The sequence below is a fragment of the Peromyscus eremicus genome, chromosome X (assembly GCF_949786415.1).
Source record: "Peromyscus eremicus chromosome X, PerEre_H2_v1, whole genome shotgun sequence".
NCBI lineage: Eukaryota > Metazoa > Chordata > Mammalia > Rodentia > Cricetidae > Peromyscus > Peromyscus eremicus.
The window spans coordinates 38,315,174-38,332,974 of record NC_081439.1 but is presented as its reverse complement, the minus strand read 5'-3'; the positions used below and the strand labels follow the sequence as shown (position 1 = coordinate 38,332,974).

The window sequence follows — 17,801 nt, the reverse complement described above, 5'->3', positions numbered from 1 at the left end:
TAATATTTTCAAGCCACGTTTGACCATGAGTAACTGAAAATTTGGAAAGTAAAGCTACTGATAATAAGAAAGTATAGTGACTGGTACTGAGGAAAGGGACTTACGTGTGCATTATTCAATTTATTATTGACCCAAACTTCTTAAACCAAACTTGAGTTGGAATCTTCTGTGTTCTTTTTCTGACTGCTATTTACCTTGTACATGAACATTGCCATCTTTATTTCAATTTGAGAAAGAACACTACTGGGTCAGTTTTAAGAAATATATATCACTTACCTTTGACAGCTTATCAAATTCCTCACCTTTGTCCTTGTGTCTGACCAGCTTTCATATTAATTACTTCTCTCCTACCTTGTGTACCTTTCCAGTTTGGCCTTTCAACAATACTATCTAGTTGATTTGCCAAAATGCCAGAAGGACCCTTGTTGTATTGTTTGTTATTAGTCTTATATTATTGGCACTTTTGGCTATAAATTTCTACTCATCCATGTATTACGCATCACATCCTATTAATAAAATCTGCTTTATTATCTTTAACAAATATCATGAGTTTTCCTTAAAAATGCTGCCCAAATATATGATTTCTAAAACCATCACTGTATATTATATAACTCAACTTTTTTCAAAATTAATTACAATTGAAGACATCAGAATACATATGAAAAATGTCTCCATTATTCATCAATGTAAAATAATCATGAAATTCTTGTGCATACAACATACTGTGAATTACTACAAAATTGATAATAGGATCCCATGATTCCTAACTATTGACCCTACTGGGAGAGGTGGCACACACCTTAATCCCAGCACTTAGGGAGACAAGTAGATCTCAGTGAGTTTTAGGCTAGTCTTGGCTGTGTAGAGAGACACTGTCTCAAGCAAACCAAAAACAAAAACAAACAAACAAAAACCCTACATCCATTCACCTCTTTGTTCTTCAGTTATAAATTTTCACTTATCCTTATAATAGGAGTCCTCTGAATAAAATGTTTACTAAAAACCTTTTTCTATTAAAAGAAATAATAGTGGATAAACTAAGATTATTCCAGTCTTCTCTCCCTTTTACATCCCTCACTAGTTTCTTTTCCTTCTATATTTCATTTTCTTTGAATTTAGAAATCCTTCTACTTCTTGCTTAAGAAAATAGACTTTATATTCCTCCAATGTCACAGAATCTCTCATTCATCTCTCAGAGGAGTGATTGAGAAAATGAAAGCTCATGGACTTTGGGACATATTCAACTCACATAAGAGAGCGCTAACAGTGTTCACCTGCTTATTATAATTAATGTCATACTTCCAATACCCAAGAGAGAGGTTGGTTATAATAACAAGTTCTCTGACAGATACATTGTATTTTTTAAATTAATAGATTCAAGAAAGGGATTTCTCCAATGACCTTAAAAAATTCTTATTGGAAATAAGAAGCCAAGGAAAGCAAATTTGAGTGATACTATACTTTTAGACAAGTTCTTATCTTTTTATTATGATTAGCTTGAAATATCTGTGTCTTTTTATGGTTTTTTGTTTTATAAATGCATAGACTACTTACCAACAAAATTATTTTTAAGTGGAATTTATTAATGAAAAAGGCGATAAATTTATTTGGTTAAGCTGACATAGGATCATGAAAACTTTTAAGAAATTATTCAGTCTATAAAGAGAGAAAAGTACAAGTTCAGTGGCTTATATTTCTCATCATATTTTACTTCTCTGTATATTTATTTTATTTTTATTTGAATATAATTTTTAAAGTGTATAGCTTGGTGATAGAGCACTTGCCTAGCATGTGTTAGGACCTGGTTTCAACTCCTAGTACTGCAAAAAATTATTTTAGGGGACAGAACTAAGGGCACAGATCCTTAATCCCAGCACTTAGGAGGTAGAGGCAGGTAAGTTTGAGGTCTACAACTCAAGTTTCAGGGCTACATGGGAAGACTGTCTTAAAATAAATAAATAAAGATAAGTAGTATATTTATTTTAAGGTTAATAAAAGAACAGTCTTTGAACAAAATAAATCAACAACTTTCCTTCTAGAAAAAAAAATCATTTTCTAATCCATAGTGTCAGCATTGTAGCTCAGATGGAAAGGTATCCTGGCACCTAGGAGCCAACGAATATCACACAGTCAAAAAGCACAACAAACCACACACACAAGAGATGTATTGGGAGGGAAAACAAAAACAAAAACAGGAGCATGGCTGCTTCTGCTCGGGCAAGAAACATCAGCAAACTGAACAGGATACAGGGCTTATATAGAGCTTCTTGGGAGGAGGGTAGAACTGTTCAGGGTGAAGCTTTCCAGGGTAGAGATTGGTAATATTTCACATTCAGAGACTAGGCTTTTTATTCTGTAGGGTGGGAGCAAAGTCCAGCAGTTAGGGCATTTAGAGTGTTCTGTGGGTGAAACCTGGCAGTTAGAGGTCCTGAGGGAGGTGCTTGGTGGTCCTTGAGGGAGGGTCCTGGTCACTCGTGTAGGGGCTTAGATATCCCTCTTCTACCTTCATATTGTTGTTATATAGATTACTGAATGGAAACAATAAAAAGTTTAGTAACTTTATAATTCCACTCTATGGTTAAAAACATTGGAAGGTAAAGGTATATTAAGTATAAACAAATTCAATTCTAACCTTTAATTGATTCTGAATGTCTGAATTTGTACCAGAAATGTTAAAACAATTGTGCTGTGATTACACCACTAATTTAAAAGTGGTATGCAATTATATTCCTCTGTTTCTCAAATAGTTTCAACTCTATGAGTGGGCGGGGCTGAGTTAACCATTCTAGAATGTGTGAGCGAATACAAGGCAATCGAATATTCAAAGCCACGCAGTCAAGAAAATGGCCGCAACCATAGAGCACCTCTCACGGATCTGCTCTATTTTCTCCTAACTACTGTTCATTTCAGAGAATATAAGACTGAAATATCAAGGAACATGAGTTACAGCCATCCTCTTCCTAATGTGGAGGAAATGGCCTTCCTCAAGGTGGACAACCTGGCAAACCTCACTTCATCCAGCACGCTGAAGCGTGTGTTTGAGGATTATGGGCCTGTTGGTGATGTGTACATCTCCGAAAATCACTTAACCGAAGAATCTTACAGAGCAGCCTTCATCCATTTCTACAACAAACGTGATGCTGAGAACGCAATGGGTGCCTTAAATGGGATTTTACTGGATGGTTGTAAACTACGCGTGAAAATGGTACACAAAGAGGTTCCACAGTATGCTCAACCTAGCTGTAGCCAGGGAGGGCAATACCATTTCAAAGAAGACAACCATGAATACCAGAGTCACGACAAAAGACACTGTTGTTCCTCCACCAGTCTCCGATCCAGATCTCACAATAGATCTTCTCCAGATCACTCGGAATCTCGACCTCAATCTCATCACTCACACAGACGATTATCATCATCAACAAAAAGATCCGAGTCCAAGTCCTCAGCGTCTGATCATCAGCTGCCGGACAAGTCCTGTCCAAGGTCTAGACACCATCCACGAGAAAAAAAGAAGAAATCCAAATCTAGATCTTCACGCACACTTGCCGAGTGTCCCGAAGGAGGAGGTAAGCCCAAATAGGTTAAGAATGGCTGAGGAGCCCCCAACTGGATCAGACCCTCTGGATAAGTGAGACAGTTGATTAGCTGGATCTGTTTGGGAGGCATCCAGGCAGTGGGACCTGGTCTTGTCCTCAGTGCATGAGCTGGCTGTTTGGAACCTGGGGCTTATACAGGGACACTTTGCTCAGCCTGGGAGGAGGGGACTGGACCTGCCTGGACTGAATCTACCAGGTTGAGCTGAATCCCCAGGGGAGTCTTTGGGAGGGTGGATGGTGGGTGGGGGTGGGGTGGGGGTGGGGTAAGGGGTGGAGGTGGTTTGGGGGTGGGGTGGGGGGTGGGGGTGGGGTGGGGGTGGGGTGGGGTGGGGGTGGGGTGGGGTGGGGGGTGGGGGGGTGGGAGTGGGGGGTGGGGGTGGGGTGGGGTGGGGGTGGGGTGGGGGGTGGAGGTGTTTTGGGGGGATGGGGTGGGGGTGGGGGTGGGGTGGGAGTGGGGGGTGGGGGTGGGGTGGGAGTGGGGTAGGGGTGGGGTGGGGGGGTAGGGGGATGGGGTGGGGGAGACGGTGGGGGTGGAGGCAAGGGGGGCAGGAGGCGGGAGGACAGGAGAATTCATGGCTGATATGTAAAATTAAATTAAATTATAAAATAAAATAAAATAAAATAAAATAAAATAAAATAAAATAAAAATAAAATAAAATAAAATAAAATAAAAGAATTCCTCAGCAAAGAGCCTGAGTACTGAGAAGGGTGGGGGTAAAGGGAGAAGAGGCTTACTGAGTTGAGAGAGATTTTGGCAAAAGCCAATAGAAGTTGAAAAAAATGATATATTGTCTAGGATTTTATTGTAAACCTTTGTCAAGTATTAAAGTTAATTTTATATTGCATTTTATTGCTGTTATTTGAATATTATAATTCCATGTAAAGTATGGAAATTTAAAATTTTTCTTATTTATTTAAGTATTTGAAGTAAAACTTTATCATCTTTAGAATGCTCACTTTTTTAAATATAAAGTTATTACAGGATTAGCATCATTTGAAGCTTTCTATCACAACGTGTGCTCTTGTTTCTTATCTAATACTTGGTAATTAGATATGATTCTTATAGTCTTTGTTCTTTCAAGTTAAAAATCAATGAAAAATGTAAATGCTTATTTGCTATATATTTTCTAGTCTAAATGATAAGCAAAACATTCATTTGTATGAATATATTACAATTAGTTTTTAAGAATATTTATTATGCACCATTCGAATGTTCATATGTTGTGTGTGTGTGTGTGTGTGTGTATCAAGCACAACTGTAGCAGCTGAGGAATTATACTTAGCTACTAACATGGTGTTTACAGTACAGATTGAGTACTTTATGTGTTCTATTTACTCGTATATAAGGATGATACAGTTGTACAGAAACAAGTGATTGGCCAACTTATTAAATTCATGACAACTCCTCTTCCAGTCACCCTGACTTTGCATGGGTATAACAGTACACACAAAGAATCAGGCAAATAATAGACTTTTATTTACTTTTGACTTCCACTATCTATTGACTTTCATGTATGACCTTATAAAAACTGTTAAGAAAGTTAATGATATATAACTTGTGTGTTACATGCTGTGGGGTTTATTTGATTATATATTCCCTAATATAATAGCTTTCTGGACTTCAAAGTTTGTTGATGTTTTAAAAACCAAAATTTGAAAATGCATATAGTACTAGTCTTATGAAATTGTATGACACGCTTTGGGATCATCCATCACAAATACTGTTTTACACTGAATTAACAAGAAAACTAATTAACATGCTTCAGAAAATTCAAGATGCACATATTTTAATATTTGAATTGTATAAGCTACAGTAAGTGTCATATCTGGTATTGTCCCATAGATGTCCTCCCTAGGGTTGACATAACCCACTCCTGACTCAGTCCTAAACTTTATTGAACTGTCTTTCATGTCTCAGAAGACTACACTGTGAGACACAGCTTGAACCAACTCTCAGAATCATTTCTCTTTGTGCTTTGCGTTTGCTGACACAAGTTCTAGTGTCCATTGCTGTTCTTCTTTACTTCATGGTTACTATTACAAAATCCCTTGGTTAGAGATTATGTTCAATAGCTTATTGTTTTAAAATTGGAAATACATTTTATTAGATAGTATATTCTGATCATGGTTTTCCCTCTCTCCACTCCTCCCAGACCCTCCTCACTTTCCCAACCACCCTTTTTTTCTCTCTCATTAGATTCAATAGCCATCAAAACAAGAACCAAAAAAAATAAAACAGAAAAAGAAAAACAAACACCCAAAGAAAACACACAAGAAATGCATACTACTATAGAAACATATTTATTTATGCAGAAATACCATAAAAACATGAAATCAGACACCATAATATATAATCAGAAATACATACTGTTATAGAAAATACTTTTATTTACCCAGAAATCCAATAAAATATGAAATTAGAAACCATAATATGTAATCAAGATCTGTAAGTTTAAAAATATTTTCAAATAGAGCATGAGACAAAGAACCTCCAAAAATGCCACTGAGCTACTTTGTGTTGGCCATTTACTGCTGGGCATGGGTCCTGACCTTAAGTGTGGTTTGAATAACCCATGAGATTTCTTTGGAGAAAATTAATTTTCCCTTTGGGAGTGCTTATCAACTAGAGATAGCTTCTGCATTAGGAATGGGGGTTTCTGTCCAATTCCCCACTCAGGTCTGGAAATCTAGCTGGCTTAGACCCATGCAGGCCCTGTGCATTCTACCACAGACTATGAGTTCATATGTGCAACAGTTCTGGTGTGTTTAGGAGGCCTTGTTTCCTTAGAGTCTTATACCCACACTGATTTAAAATCTTTCTACCTCCTCTTCTACAGAGTTCGCTAAGCCCTGAGAGGAGTGATTTGATGAAGGCATCCTATTTAGGACTGAGTGTTCCAAATTTTCTCTCTGCACATCATCTAATTGTGGATTGTCTTAGTCAGCGTTCGATTGTGAAATGTCACCACGACTAAGGCAACTCTTATAAATACAAGAATGCATTTAAATGGGGCTTGCTTATAGTTCCGGAGGCTTAGTCTATTATTAGCATGACATGGAGCATGACAGCATCAACACCACAGGCAGACATGTTGCTGGAGAAATAGTTGAGAGTCCTACTTATGGATTCTCAGCAATGGGAAGAGAGAGATCCACTGGACCTGGCTTGGGCTTATGAAAATCTCAAAGTCCTCCCCAGTGACATACTTCCTCCAACAAAGACATACCTTCTAATACTTCTAAGTGTTACCACTCCTTGATGACTAACATGAAATTTCAAACATATGAAATTATAGGGGCCATTCTTATTCAGACCGCCACATGAGTTTTTGTATTTATTCCATCTTGTGCAAGAGGAAACTTCTCTGATGAGGATTAAGCAGGGTACTGATCTATGAATATAGTAGACTATCAATAGGAGTCATTTATTGCTATGTTCCTTAAGTAAAACAATAGTTTTACCCTAGGTCTGTGACCTATCTATCCTCAGGTTCTTTACCATATTAGCAGTGTTGAGCATGGGTTCCATCTCAAGGGACTGTACCTTAAATTTAACCAGACAGTAGTTTGTTACTCCCACAACATTTATGCCACTATTGCACCAATGTGTCTTGCAGACAGATCACCAGAATAGATAAAAAAAAAAATGTGCTTGGGTTAGTGTTTACCTTTCTCCTTTGGCATCATGCAGGGTATCTTCCAGTACAATGAATAAGAGTCAGTAGGGGTGAAGGCTCTAGGAAGGCACCAGCTCAAATTCTCCATGTTAAATGAGTTATGTTGGTGTTGTCTTCAGTAATGAGGACTTACTTTCAGGTTATTGAGAGCAACCAATAGCCTCAGCAATAGCCTGAGTTGTTTGGGAGTTTCTGTGAGGTTCCTTTACCAAGAACTCAATAATATGTAACACATTCCTGGTGCTGGAGATTTCACTTGGTTGCAAGGGTTGTCTAGTGAGGCTTTGTCTTCCCCATTATTTGTGTTCAGATTATTTTCTCATATATATATATATATATATATATATATATATATATATATATATATATATATATGTTTTTTCAAGACAGGGTTTCTCTGTGTAGTTTTGTGCCTTTCCTGGAACTCAACTCTGTAGCCCAGGCTGGTCTCAAACTCACAGAGATCTGTCTGCCTCTACCTCCCAAGTACTGGGATTAAAGGCATGCATCACCACTGTCGGCTTATATGTATATATTTTAAGAAGTATCTGCTGTAGTAGGTTTCCATATGACCCCTCAATTTGCCCGCTTTATACTTCTCGCCTTAAACCCTCTTCACTACCCTCCTCCATTTAATCATCCCTTGCCTCTGGTATTAAAACTACTTGGTCATGGTGGATAATCTTTTTATATGTTCTTGGACCAGGTTTGAAGGGATTTTATTGAGAATTTTTACATCTATGTTCATAAGAGAAACGGGTCTCTAAATTTTTCTCTTTTTGGGGTCTTCATGTGAAGTTTTACCTTCTGGTGACTTGTTTAGAGCTGAATTTGTAGATAGATAGTGCTTAAATTTAGTTTTATGTGGAATGTTTTTCTTTCTACATCTATTCTGACTGATGGGATTTTTTTGCATATAGTAGTCTAGGCTGGCGTCTTTGTTCTCTTAGAATTTGGAGAACATATGTCTGGGCCTTTCTGGCTTTTAGAGTCTCCATTGAGGAATCAGGTGTTATGATAATGGGTTTGCCTTTATATGTTACTTGGTCATTTTCCGTTTCACCTTTTAGTCTCTCTTTGTTCTGTATGGTTATTGTTTTGATTATTATGTGCCTAAGGGCCTTTCCTTTCTGGTATAGTCTACTTGTTGTTCTGTGTGCTTCTTGTACATTGATAAGCATTTCCTTCTTAAGGTTAATGGAACTTTCTTCTATAATTTTGAGGATATCATCTATGATTTTGGCCTGGATTTCTTCCTCTTTATTTTCACTGTTCATAGACTTGGTCTTTTCATGGTATTCCAGATTTCCTGAATTTGCCTGGATTTTTCTTCAGATTTAACAGTTTCTTTAACTTAGGAATCCATTTTTTCTACCTCGTCATTGACAACTGACATTCTCCCTTCCGTGCATCTGTTGGTAGGACTTTTCTCAGAGATTTTTTGGCTTCCTAAGTTTTTCATTTCCAATTTTATCTTAGTTTGTGGGGGGTTTTAGTGTATCTCTTTCTTTGCTAATTTCTACTGTTGTGTCCTAAATTGTTTTCATTATTTTATTACACTGTATTTTCACAGACTTCATTACATTGCCTGGTAGAGGAACTTCTGCAGGTTGGTGGGTGGCAGGGAGGACTAGAGGTGGGATAGGAGAAAAGGGAAATAATTCAGGGGATCCTCCTCACACCTTTGAGGTGGGGGTCCCCAGGGAATCAGAGGTATGGTAGGAAGAGGATATCCTGTATGAAAGCGGCAGTAAGGCAATGAATCATCTGGAGAAACAGGGATGAAAGAACTAGAGGGACCCTATGTCTGAATCAGGAGCTGCACTCTCTAATGACTGAAGTAGAAAAGGGAGGAGGGACACTTGTAAACATGTTGTTACTGGGCTGAGGGTTAGAATGAAGAGCTCTTAGCAGAAGACAAGGATGAAGTGATTTGCCATCCTGAGTCACTGCCAAGTATTGTCACTGGAAGTTCAGTGTAGAGTGTGTTTCTAGGCTGACAGGAAGGAATAGAGGTGGTCTTGATGGGTCCATATGATGTAGGAATACTGAGGCCACTGGAAGCAGAGTCCCCAGGGAATGGAGGTGGCAAGTGTTTTGCCAAAGTTTGGGGATGAGAATGAAAGAACTGTAGTGGTGGGAAAGAGAAAGAAGGATAATTTCCTACCAGATTCCCAGCTATCGTGGTCTGTTAGTTCTGAGAGAGTTTAAATTTTATATTTAATTGGACTTCATGTCATGCTTAAGCCAATGATGTTTACTTGTAATTGAAAAGGGCTATTCAGATATGCCTCATTCTATAACCCTCTCTTTGATCATGACAGTTGATTCAGCTTCACTAAACCAAATAGACTAAGATTTTGAGGGTGAATTGTTTCCCCTTGGTAATGAATGGCATTGTCTTATGTATGTTAAGTAGATGTTAAGCAGGCAAAACCAAGTGCCTTTTGTCAAAAAGTACTTGAAATGCATTCATTTGTCTATTATTTTGTGTAGAAAATATCAAAATAAAAATTATAGACTGCATCAATTTTCTCTGCATGAATCAGGGTCACATTCTGATCTCCAGCCCCCAGTTTAGGCCAGTTTTCAAAGTGTGTTCCTTCTCTCTGACAATGCATGCACATGCATTATAACCAAATTCTACATGTAGAAACTCACACTTGTATGTATGACTCAGGTTTATTGTAATATGTTTTTGAAAGGTTTTTTTCAAATTCTATTATGTAGTCCATGTCATCCATTTGTCTTTACTCGTAAAGAGAACAAACAGTACACATTTTGATGTTATGTGATATTTCCTTTCTATAGAATCTAAATTAAGAATGAAGACTACTGCAGCATTAGATCAAACATATACTATCAAGGATAGTAACGGAGTCAGTTTATGCAAAATGGACTCATTGAATCAATAAAATAATGCAGTGTTTCTCAAATTCAGTACCACAGTGTCCCCATTATCAAGAAACTTAAACAACAAATTTTAAAACAAGCCAGTAGAAGAGGTAATACTAATGAGTTTAAAATCTCTTCAAAGTGTAGTAATATTACAAATAAGCATTATTTTTCCAAAGGCATCCTGCCTACACTAGGACACATGGAACCATACCAGTAAAATCATAAGTAAAATATAATTATAACCTTTCCCCACTTTTCTTTCCTCCCTCCAGACCTTCTCATACCCTCCTACCCTTACCACTTCTCAAATTAATGACCTCTTTTTCTTTCATTATTATTACTACATGTACTTATAAAAAGATAAATATATTCATACAACCCACTGAGTTGCTTTATTGTTGCTTTTATGAATGTGTTTCCAGGGCTGACCACTTAGTATTGGATAACTAACTAGGAGGCCCTTCCTTGGTAGTCTCGGAGCAGTCGTTAATTACTTGTAGTTCGTTATCTAAGGGTCAGGCCTCTTGATATTCCCTCCTTCCACATCAGCATGTCTATTAGTGTTGTCATTGTTTGGGTTTTGTTTTTTGTTTGTTTTGACAGAGGATTGTTATGTTGCCTAAGACATCCAAAAGTTCTTGTCCTCCTTCCAGCCCTAAGATTCCAGTAAGGAATTCCCAATCCTGTCTCAATTATATATCTATTTTAAAAGTGCCTGTGGCATTTCAGAATTCTGCTTCAGTATTTATTAGATTTATGAGAAAATAAAATAAAAATGAAACATGATGCCTTTGAGGAGAATCCCTGGGTTAGGGAGCCTGACACAGAATTTATTAATTTATTCACTTGATTATTTGTTACTTCCATACTGTGTCGGGCTGGAGAATAAAAACTTAGCTTTCTTTTCATGCTTGGAGACACAAGATGCTCCACTACTGCGCTACAACTTCCTCGAAGCCCTAGATAGCATTTTTTGAAACAATTTAAAATCCTTTTCACAGTACTGAAGGAATTTGATTGCATAATATGTAGCCATTAAGATCTTATTTTTAAAATGAGAGGAAACAACTGAAGAGGGTTAGTTCTAACCCTTGTGAGTTTTCAAATATTATGATACATGTGAGATACAAATATGATAGGAGGCATTCACAAGAAAAGCCAGAAGTTCCTTTGCACCTGAAAATGAGCATTGCTTCATTTAGCTATGATTACCTTGGAAAGGCATTTTGAAGCATGTGGTTTATGTAATGTACTACTGGCATTAAAGCCCTGTAATTTAGCTTACAAAAAACTGCAACACAGAAGAACTTGAAAAGGGTTCCTAAAAACAAGAGCTCATGATTGAAAGTCAGCGATGGGCAGTGCTTGGCCTAATAAAGTTACTTGGAAATACTTGCAATGGGTAAAATGAAACTTAATATGCATTTGGTCCATGCTTCGTAATAATGCAAAAGATAGTGAACACCTAGACATCTCCTCTTGATTGGTGCTATGTTACCGGTTGATCAAGAAAACTAACCTTAGTCTGAGGGTCACAGAGATGAGAGGATTCGGAAGAGGATGAGCTGCTTCTGAGGCAGAAGGAACAGTGTTGAATTCTGCTACTAATGGTGACACTGAGAGTCAAGAAGATTAAAAAACAATACTCTTTTTAAAAAAAATGGGGCAAGAGTCATTGTTCCACTTGTTCACCAAGATGGAAAGGCCAAATGTTCTAACAAGAAAGAGAATGAATCTGCACCCCTGCACAAAAGTCAACTAGAGATTGGCTCATGAAGAAGTCTTCAGTCAATTTCTAAACAACCTGAGAGACGATCACAAATTTATGAGGGAAAACATCATACCGTACCAAGCATCATAGGTGAAAGTACAGAAGAAAAGTTACGGAAGAGACTGCAATTTAATGACCAATTATGAGAATTAGGTGGAAATAGAGCTTTTTTTTCACTGCTGTGAAAAATAGGGTTGGAATGGGAAGAGTAAATAACTCCACAGTAGAAGGTAAGTGACAGAAACTAATTTGGGGCTCAATAACTTACGAAAGCAGAGATAAAGAGGCATTGTGCTACAGGTCTGTAATCCCAGCATTCCTGAGGCTCAAGGAGGATCAGGACTTTGAGGCCTGATGTATCAAAAAAAAACAAAGCAAAAAGGAAAAAAAAAAGACTAACAAACATAAAAGACAGCTGACATTCATTCCTTCCCTAATGGAATGTGAAGGTAGGTTGTTTTTTTTTTTTTTTTCATTCTAATTTCAGATTCACATTCAGACAGTTTCTGCTGGGAAAAGTGAAAAGTAGCTTATTCATTTGTTGTTCTTTTTTTATGAAAACTCTTACAACTGGAGTGAGATGGAATACTTATGTGGTGCTAATTTGCATTACCCTGATGGAAAAGGATTTGGGACACTTTTTCACACATTTATACATTTTTATGTATTCTTTTGAGATATGGCCATTGATTTCCTTGTCCCATTTGATTTTGTGATGATTCTTTTCTTTGGTTCTTTTAGGAATTCTAGATGTTAAGTCCTTCCAATATTTATAGCTGTAATTACTTTTCCCTGTTCTGTAGTTTGTATCTCCACTCTATTGTTTCCTTTGGTAGGCAGCTTTATAATTTCATGTATTTCTTTTTTTTCAACTCTTGAGATTATTCCCTGTATTAATGGGGTCCTTGGAAAAAAAGTCTTTGACTGCCAATATCCTGCAGTATTTTTCACTTGGAGTTTCAGAGATTCAATGCTTTCACTAGTCTTACATTAAGGTGTTTGAATTCTTTTGAGTTGACTTTTCTTCGTAGGATCAAAGACAATTATCTAATTTCATTTATCTGCATGTTTTCCCAGCACCAGTGGTCAATACTGTCTTCTCTCTGATGAGTGTGTGTGTGTGTGTGTGTGTGTGTGTGTGTGTGTGTGTGTTTGTCAAAAATCATATGTATGATTGTTCCTGTATGGGCTTATTTTAGACTCTTCATTCTCTCCCATTTGGTCATATGGTTTTTTTTTTTTTTTTTTTTGGTTTTTTTGAGGGAGGTGTTGTTGTTTGGGTTTTTTTTTCCAGCACATGTGCCATATTTTTGGTACTATGACTCTATGCTCTGTGGTATAGTTTGAAATAAGGTATTATAATATCTATAGCATTGCCCTTTCTGCTAAACATCACTTCGACTACTAAGGATGTTTTAAGATTTCATGTGAATTTTAGGATCATGTTTTCTCTTTCTACAAAGAATTTCATTTTAATTTTGACAAAAGTTATATTGAATTTTTAGACTACTTGGGAACTTAGAAAGTTTTTATAATTTTGAGTTTGCCAACTCCATGGTCATGGGGAAGTCTTTCCATTTACTAGATTCAACTTTGATTTATCTTTAGTGTATCAAAAATTTCACTGTAATGGCCTTTAATCTCCTTGCTCAACTTTATTCCTGATATTCTATTAGTTTTTGAAGGAATTGTAAATGGAATTGTTTACCTTGATTTGCTAAAAGCATGCTCATTGTCTATATATAAAATAATTTTTTTCTTAAAGTATTTACCAAACCTCAAAGTTTTCTGATAAAATATTTTGGGTGTTTTAAATATAGCATGATATAATCTATAAGACAAATTCTAGCACTCCACAAAACTATGTAGAGAGAATGTATATATACCCTTGTCTTATTCTTGATTTCAGAGGATGTACTTCCAGATTTCACCCCATTTATTATATAGTATTGCCTGTAAGTTTGTTACATGTGGCAATAATTATCTGTTAATATGTTCCTATACATAGCTTTTTAAAAACTTTCATCAGGAAGGTATTTTGAACTTTGTCAAAGACCTTTTATGTATCTGTTGAGATGATCTCATCATTTATGTAGTAGTCTGTTTATGTGCTGCATTACCTTATTGATTTGCATACTTTAAACATGCTTATATGTCTGTAATGAAATAGATTTGATTGCAGCATATAGTTTTAAAACTATTTCTCATTAAATTGGCAAATATTTCATTATTTATATATATATTAATTAGAAAAATATTCTATAGTTTTTCTTTGATATATCTTTACCTGGTTTTGGTATAATGACTTGAAATTGTGTAGAATGAATTTCTTAACACATCTTCTACTCATATTTCAAAGAATATATTAAATAGCATTAATGTAAATTTTTCTTTAATGTCTAGTAGAATTCAGTGATGCTTCCACCTGATCTAGATATCTTTTTCTTACAAGTAGTCTTTCTTACTGCTTCAATCTTGTTGCTATAAATATTCTCAATACTTATGCCTTCCTTGGTTCAATTTCAATACATCATATGTGTCCTCAGATTTATCTATTTTTTATAGTTTTATGGTGTCACATATAGATTATAAAATATTCCTTAATACTCACCTGAATTTCACTAGTATATGTTGGAAAGTCCTCTGTTTCATCTCTAATGTTATTGATATGAGTCCTCCATTTCCTTTTATTAATTTGGCTAAGGGTTTATTGATTTTTTTAACCTTTTCAAATATTTTTGCTCTATTAATTCTTTGTATTCTTTCAGTCTAAATATGTTAATTTATGCCCTGATATTTATTATTTCTTTCAGCCTACTATGCTGAGTTTGGTTTAGGCTTGTTCTTGTTTTTCTGTGACTTTAATGTATATCATTGAGTTATTTATTTGAGATCTCTCTGATTTTTTAATGTGAACATTTGTTACTATAAACTTCTCTGTTAGAATTTCCTTTCCTGTTTGTGAAATATTTAGGTAAGATATGATTTTATTTTCATATGACTCTTATGTGCTGTACAGAGGCTTTTATCTGTATATTTCTATCTGGGGCTCTAAATGGTTGTTTAGCTTGTGAATTTCCAGGTTTTGGGAAATTTCCTGTCTTAATTACATGGAATAAATTTTCACTGTTTTTAGTTCTCATCCCAGCTCCTGGATTTTTACTATGGATGGCACCTTGATAATTTCCCACTACCCCTAGTAACATAGACAAACCTATGCTCTACTTGGTTCACTGTGTTCCTTTCTGCTCCTTTGCACTTTTCAAATGCCCTATCACACTTTTTATAATACCAATATTTACCACATTTTTCTCTTTGGAATGGAGTTTATTCTTTTGTTATCTGAACTTAAATGATTCACAGCATCACCCAGAGGCAGCTTGGAATCTGTCATCCTACCTTTCAAGTAAAAGCACAGATATTTTGTGGAGTCCCAAATCATGAGCTATTACTATAGAACTGACAAGACATTCTTTTGCTGTAGAAAATGATACAGATGCAACCAGGCTTAGCAAATTTATGGTATGTTATTTATTTTGATGATAGTCATTGAAAATGGTTTGAGATGAAATTTCAAATTATTTTGATGTATTTTTACATAATGATTAATCCTATGCACCATTTTCTTCTATCTAGGTAGCATTTATATTGCTTTTTTTAGATATCAGAAATGTAGCACCTTTGACAGCAAATAGAAATGTAAAACGCTAATCAAGTAGAACTCAGTTGGAGACAAATGTGTTCCCCAATAGGATATATGTAAATATCATGAAATAATTGTGAATTGCCAAAACTAAGGGTAAGGCTGGTGATGTACTTGTCTACATCAGAGCTTCCAGAAATGTCTTTTCTACAATACAGAGGATAGATTCCTTATACAGTTATTAGGCCCGGAAACTGAAGAGTATTGATGTTACAAAATTCAGTTCTAGCCAGAAGGCTGAAATTTTCTCCCAGTGAGAAATAGGGGTGAACATTATCTAAAAAAGTCCCACTGTAATCAGTTATTGCTTATCATAGTCTTATGTCAATAAAGTGAAGTGTCTATTATAACAAGTTGCTTCTTTGGTGTTGTCTTAGATGTATAAGTTTAGGTTCAATATACTTTTGGTTTGAGAGGCAATTTATGTCAATTCCAGATTCTAGTAACATTAAGAATTATTCAAACTATTTTAAACCGATAAATTTAATTTAATTTTTTGTCAGTATCTTCAACAATTTTATAACTTAACCTCATGAGTTAACAAACCATATCATTCAAGAAATATTAAACATAATATCCTAAAATAATGAACATCAGTACAAAAATGTAATTTTAAAGAAAGCACCAGCACTAAAACTAAGCTACAATATCTTTAATCATATTAATATCATTGCTACAAACTGAAATGACTTTATTTTGATGAGTCTTCCATAGTAGTCTATAAGGTTGTATGTATAGTGAAATATTGAAAAAGGATTATTTTCTGATTTTCTTTGAAATTTCTCTAAATTTATTTAGGATAACATAAATCTTTGCAAAGGAAGTTGAAGCCAGATTCCCTTTATCCTTTTACTTGTAAAAACTATGCTGCGTCATTAACAATTATATTAATTTTGAAAATAATAACTATGTAAAATATCCAAATGTTTGTTTTCCCATTCATGGTGTTTATAAAAAATTTTGTGCATACTATTTTATGGTAGTTCAGGTTTTTGGAATTCCTTTTTTATTTCTTCTTTTTATGTTAACTGGTCCAGGAGATAGATGATCTTCTGTCACATACTTAGTAGTAATTTTGTTAAGAGTAAGAAACTAAATAATTCAAATAATTCTGATATCTTGGAATAACTTAATTTTAAGAATTGGAGTCCAAATTAATAAATCTGTACTAGTCCTTCACAATATTTCTTGCAGGAGAAAATATGGAAAACATGGAGTTGCAAACAGAAAATTCAGACTCTGATGTAATATTTGTAAGAGCGTATCAATTAGAAGGAAATAGATCTGAAACTCTGACTACATGTCCACCTATCAAAAGTCCAAAGGGAGCATGTGATGGAGGTAAGTCACCTCTAAATTTACTGAATTGAGTGTTATGCTGGTCTCACTTTACAATATGTGTCTTCACAGAATCTTAGGGAAAATTAGTCAGATATTTTATAGAATTCAGTACTACCAGAGTAACAAAGCAGGTTGCAACTCCGGAGTTGAACTTTTTGTAGCTTCCTTCTACAATAAATGCCTTTTCAGTAGAATATACTCAGGAACTACCTGCAGTGCTTCTGTGAATTTGAACAGTTGAGTTTCTTTTTGTTGTAAAATGGGATGAGGTAACCTCTCAGTACATATTGAAATGTCTTATGTTGTGGCTAATAATATTTGCCATTTTTCATAAGTTTAATTACCATTATTTGTTATGTTAGAAATTGGAGAGGTCAACATCCTCAATACTAAGCAGACATGTTGAAAATGCCAATCAAGTGCATCTAAAATGGGGAGAAATGTGTTAGTACTGGAATAATTGTAAAATGGGACAACTCTAAGTAAGAATGTTGATGTTATAATCACCTGCAAAAGAGATTAGGAATATTGACAAATACCTGACAGTTCCCTCCAATGTAGTTATATAGACGCCACAGTCAAGAATACTGATACTGAGAAATTCTGCTCTAACTTCACTAGTTCTTACTCTATCACAATGTGAAATATGCATTATTATTAATATCAAAGACAACTAAATAGATTAGTTTGTTCTTAGAAATATATATTGCACATCAGATCAATAACTAGATAGAAAGTATGTATGTGTAAAGCCATGCAGATAAACCAAACTATCATAGTAAACTCAATAACTAATCTAGTTTGCAGTTTCTCTG

The 17,801-nt window shown here is 35.4% G+C and overlaps 1 protein-coding gene across 1 annotated transcript in view; it reads left to right on the top strand.

Moving 5' to 3' along the window:
* Window positions 1–2,820: 2,820 nt before the first annotated feature.
* LOC131900006 (uncharacterized) overlaps window positions 2,821–17,801 on the top strand; it is a 37,839-nt gene continuing 22,858 nt past the window's right edge. Inside the window, exons 1-2 of the mRNA XM_059251465.1 lie at window positions 2,821–3,566; window positions 16,840–16,986. Of these exons, the coding sequence (XP_059107448.1) occupies window positions 2,939–3,566; window positions 16,840–16,986 (775 nt within the window). The 5' untranslated portion in view covers window positions 2,821–2,938. The remainder of the gene's footprint in view (window positions 3,567–16,839; window positions 16,987–17,801) is intronic.